We start from the raw sequence: 5,094 nt of genomic DNA, 5'->3' as shown, positions 1-5,094 counted from the left end.
TCCTTATAATTTTCCATGCAGATAATCATGTTACCTGTGACTAATGACATTCTTACTTCTTTCTTTCGTATCTGTGGCTTTTGCTGCTTTTTATTTTATTGCACTGGAAAAGATCCCCTGTACGATGTTGAATGGAAGTAGTGACAATGGACACCTTGAAAATGACAACTTTTCAAGGACAAAGCAAGAGGATGACACCCCGCCCTGTGCTCTGGGGGTTTCCCCTACCTGTCAGTCCCAGTAACAGAGCTACATGACCCTGCTTCCATTGGTTCCAGGACACTGTCCTCTCCTGTGTGATGGCATGCTCACGGACCTGCTCCCGCATTCTGGGGCTGAGCCTCGGGACTACAGCCCTGTTTGCTGCTGTGGCCAACACACTGCTCCTGTTTCCTAACTGGGATGTGACCTACCTCTTGAGGGGCCTCATTGGCAGGCATGCCATGCTGGGCTCTGGGCTCTGGGGAGGAGGCCTCATGGTAAGTGTCCAGGGTTCCCTGAGTGTGAATTCCCAAAGTGTACCCCAGGGGTGGAGAATCAAAGTCAGGGTGAGGGAAGGAGTTTCGTAATTTCTTGAAAACAAGTTTGAACTAACAAACTGATTGTGAATCTATAGCAACTCCAAGGGATAGAAGACCCTAGAAGACTGATCAAAGTTTGCTGGATTTTGAACTACATAGGCTGGGTGTGAACGCTGCCATCCATAGAATCACATCAGGCTAGTCATTCAAAATTGGGTCCTGACAGTCAAAGCCAAACCCTCTGGGAAATACTGGATAACTAAGTCCATGTGAGATGTCCAACCACTCTGTTTCAACAGCCTTAAGTGGCAGTTAGAGATGCAAATTACCTAATATTTTCTTAACGCACATCCCTCTTCTTCCAGGTTCTCACTGCAGCTACCCTGATCTCCCTGATGGGCTGGAGATATGGCTGCTTCAGTAAGATCGGGCCCTGCCAAAGGGTAAGAACCCAATTCTACTCTTCTAAGAGCTAGAATGTCCCCACATTTTACAACTTTAGAGGCAGAGTCCGTTTTGGGGTATGAAGTCATGTCCTGATCATACTTCTTAAAAGCCCTAAGCTCTCTGGCAAGGTTTCTGAACCTGAGGTCCTTCTGTTAAAATGAGAGGTAAGAGAACCAAGTCCAGGGAGTATTAATGAACCATGAATGTCTACACATTTGTGGGGAGCTGTTCTTTTAAAATTTATTTTATTGAAGTATTGTTATTTACAATGTCCTGTTAATTTCTACAGTACAGCAAAGTGATTCAGTTATACATGAGCTGTTCTTATTATTAGTTTTAGCCTGTTGCACAATAGGGACATGAATTACATTCTTTGTAGTCATATGTCATTGATAGAAAATTTCCTGGCTATTTTTTTTTTTAGAGCTGAAAGTTTCTCCAGAGATCTGATGACTAGATTCTAGTCTAACCTCTCCATTTCACAGAGAATGAAACTGAGGCCCAGAATAAATGTGCACTTTATTAATTACAGCAGCATCTATATATATTTGAAATATCTTAGTACGTAAGTGTATAAGGTGTATTGCTCATTCAGCCTGAGACACATGAATCTGTGTCCTTTTTACAGTAAATCTACAGTCTGCTTTGATATCTACAACCCACATGTTAGGAACCCCGCTGATTGAGAATTACATGTTAAAGAATGAAATATAAACACCCACACATCTCATTCACTATCTGTTCTCAGTCGTGTCTGGTTTTCTCCTAGGCAAGTGGCCCTCAGATTTGAATGCGTGCATCAGAATTCCTGCAGGCTGTGCTAAAACACAGATTGCTGGCACCCCCCACCCCGAGAGTTTCTGACTCCATGGGACTGGGTTGGAGGGAGGAGAATTTGCATTTCTAACAAGTTTCCAGGTGATGTGATGTTGCTGGGACAGGGACCATATTTCCAGAATCACCATCCTAGGCTTATGTCAGACTAATTCATCTTGAATCTTTGAACTTAAGAGTCAAAAGTTAGTATGCATCTTTCTTTGGCCCCTCCTGAGTTTTAAACCAGCTTGACATCAGTGGGAAAACGACTATGATTCTATATAAAAACTATATATGGTTTCTGTATATATATGTGTGTGTGTGTGTGTGTGTGTGTGTGTGTATGTTTTATTTAAACTTTTAAAATATGTTCTTTTGGAAGGTGAAAAGAAAATCTAGTACTCTGAGAAAGAAACCAATTTGGAAGTTAGAATCCTGCCAAGGAAATAAACACGTTGCTATCTTTTGGGAGGGAAATGAGTGGTGCACAGACTAGAAAAGTACAATGACAGAACTCAAGTCATTTCAGAGTGTAATCTCTGACTTGGTCTCCCCGTCTCTGTGTCTCTGTCTCCCTCCCTCCCTCCTTTCCGTTCTTCTTCTCCTTCTTCCTCCCTTCCTTCCTTGATTTGAGAAAGAGAGGAATCATGGATGGCAGCTTGGAACTTTTGAAGAAATATAGCTTTCCCTTAAAAGGGTTGGAGTGGGGCTTGGATAACCAGTCTGACCCTTTAAGCCAGGGACTGAATGACTGCAGTCTGAGTGTACAAGTTTTTGATGCCAATCTGCTGAGAAGCTCTGAAGAGTCTGTTGAGTCAGGCTAAGCTTGCTGCCTGGTCCAGGTGCCAGTGTTTCCCCCTTCCCCCTTCTGTTCCTTCTTTCTCACCCCTTCCTGGATCTACTCAGTGATCCCTTGTCAACCAACCCTACCCTGGTTATGTTTTCAAGGAGGTGCTGTGGGCAGAATTATCCCCATGACTGGGGAAAGCCTGAGCACCAGAGAAGTGAGACTTGTCCAGATTGACCCACAAGTCACCTAGTCATTGAGTCATGACCCCATCTCAGGCTCACTGTTTCTTCTCTCCTCGTGTAGATGCTTACTGCTCTGTTGTCAAGTGGCCTGGCTTTGCTTGGAGCCTTGATTTGCTTTATCACTTCTGGAGTAGCCCTGAAAGATGGTCCTTTTTGCATGTTCGATGTCTCACCCTTCAATCAGACACAGGCTTGGAAACATGGTTACCCATTCAAAGACCTACATAACAGGTAAATGGATGGAAACGCGGATTTGCAGTTTTTTGGAAAGAGAAAGACACACATGGGCTACAAACCCCTTTTGGTCATGTACTCTAGCATCCTGCTTCTCTGATTCTTAGAAAATTGCAAATACAAAAAGAGTCACCCTCAAAAGTCTAATCCTATGACCTGAGCTGAGGGTGAACCCAGGTTTCTATTGAGGTTGCTTGGACTTTTCTTACTTATTCCAACCCCTGGTCTCCTTATTTTTGGGACAGGAATTATTTGTATGACCATTCACTCTGGAACTCTGTCTGCCTGGAGCCTTCTAAAGCTGTCGTTTGGCACGTGTGCTTCTTCTCCACCCTTCTGTGCATCAGCCTCCTCCAGATTCTCCTGGTGGTCATTCATTTCATCAATAGCTTCCTGGGCCTTTTCTGCAGCCTCTGTGAGAAGTGACAGGTAATGCCCTCTCATACACGAGTGTTTTCATCATGTGCTGCCTCGAACCTTTCCTGGAAGAGAGGGTACGAATTATAAACAAATTTCCCTTCAGGAAGTCATGTGGTAATAATAACAATGATTCCTTGCATATATATTGAATGATACAATGCATTTTAAATCAATTACTGCAAGATGATATATTAATAGAAGAAATAGTTAAATCATTATTATTGTGTAGGAACTTATAGTCCATGAAATGTCCTCCAGCCATGATCTCATTTCAGCTTCTCAACAGCCCCGTAAAACTGGCCACGTTAGAAATGAAGTTGAGGCTCCTAGAGGATAATGGACGTGCCGCCCAAAAGCACTTAATTAAGTTCAGGAAAAGTCAGTACTGGAGCCCCTATCTTCCAAATTCAAGTTCACCAGCTTATTAATAAGGCTGAATTTTGTGGCTCCCAAATTCATAAGTTAAAGCTATAGCATTCAATGTGACTTTGGAGATAGGACCTTTAAGAAGCTAACTAAGGCTGAATGAGTGAAAGATGCTCAGTTATGTCTGACTCTCTGTGACCCCATGGACTGTAGCCTTCCAGGTTCCTCTGTCCATGGGGATTCTCCAGGCAAGAATACTGGAGTGGATTGCCATGCCCTCCTCCAGAGGATCTTCCCAAGGGATCAACCCAAGTCTCCAGCACTGCAGGAGAATTCTTTACCAAATGAGCCACCAGGGAAGCCCTAAGCCTTAACTTAGGTTAGACGGGGTCATAAGAGTGGGACCCTAATCCAGTAAGACTGGCATCCTTATAAAAAGAGGATGAGACAACAAGTACATGAAAAGATGCTTAATATTACTAATCATCAGGGAAATGCAAGTACAAACCATAATGAGATATCACCTTATACCTGTTAGAATGGCTATTATCAAAAAGGAAAGAAAGAACAAATGTTAGTGAGGATGTGGAGAAAAAAGAACTCGTGCCCTGTTGATGTGAATGTGAACTGGTGTAACCACTATGGAAAACAGTATGGAAATTCCTCAAAAAACTAAAAAAAAGAACTACCACATGATCCAGCAATACCACTTTGGGGTATCTATCTGAAGCAAACAGTAACACTAATTCAGAAAGGTAGCTGCACCCTCATGTTTGTTGCAGCATTATTTTCAATAGCCAAAACATGGAAACAATTTAAGTGTCTATCAACAGGTGAATGGAGGGCTTTCTTGGTGGCTCAGTGGTAAAGAATATGCTGGTAAATGCAGGAGACACAGGTTTGACCCCTGGTCCTGGAAGATCCCACATGCCCAGGAGCATCTAAGTTCATCGCCACAACTATTGAGCCTGTGCTCTAGAGCCTGGGAGCCCCAACTATTGAGCCCACGTGCTGCCGCTACTGAAGCCCAGGTGCCCTGGAGCCTGTGCTCTGCAATAAGAGAAGGACCACAATAAGAAGCCAGCACACTGCAATTAAAGAGTAGCCCCTGCTCACCGCAACTAGAGAAAAGCCCATGCAGCATCAAAGACCCAGCACAACCAAAAAATAAATAAATAGATGAATGGATAAAGAAGTTATACTACACACACACAATGGAATATTCTTCAGACCAAAAAAAGAAAGAAATACTGCCATT

General features: G+C 43.1%; 1 protein-coding gene across 1 annotated transcript; it reads left to right on the top strand.

Moving 5' to 3' along the window:
• Nucleotides 1–290: 290 nt before the first annotated feature.
• TM4SF19 (transmembrane 4 L six family member 19) lies at nt 291–3,476 on the top strand. Its single transcript, XM_052648254.1, has 4 exons — nt 291–479; nt 887–964; nt 2,878–3,047; nt 3,296–3,476. The coding sequence occupies exons 1-4, from the start codon at nt 300–302 to the stop codon at nt 3,474–3,476; spliced, it is 609 nt and encodes a 202-aa protein (XP_052504214.1). The 5' UTR covers nt 291–299.
• Nucleotides 3,477–5,094: the final 1,618 nt, after the last annotated feature.

Source organism: Budorcas taxicolor, chromosome 1 (assembly GCF_023091745.1).
Source record: "Budorcas taxicolor isolate Tak-1 chromosome 1, Takin1.1, whole genome shotgun sequence".
Taxonomy (NCBI): domain Eukaryota; kingdom Metazoa; phylum Chordata; class Mammalia; order Artiodactyla; family Bovidae; genus Budorcas; species Budorcas taxicolor.
The sequence above is the reverse complement of the archived record's forward strand: the minus strand, read 5'-3'. Positions and strand labels throughout refer to the sequence as shown.

Bases quoted from the DNA above. Each gene is read 5' to 3' on its own strand.
- TM4SF19 (XM_052648254.1), top strand. From the start codon at position 300: ATGGCATGCTCACGGACCTGCTCCCGCATTCTGGGGCTGAGCCTCGGG. The intron at 480-886 runs GTAAGTGTCCAG...CTCTTCTTCCAG, and splicing joins TCTGGGGAGGAGGCCTCATG to GTTCTCACTGCAGCTACCCT. The intron at 965-2,877 runs GTAAGAACCCAA...CTCCTCGTGTAG, and splicing joins AGATCGGGCCCTGCCAAAGG to ATGCTTACTGCTCTGTTGTC.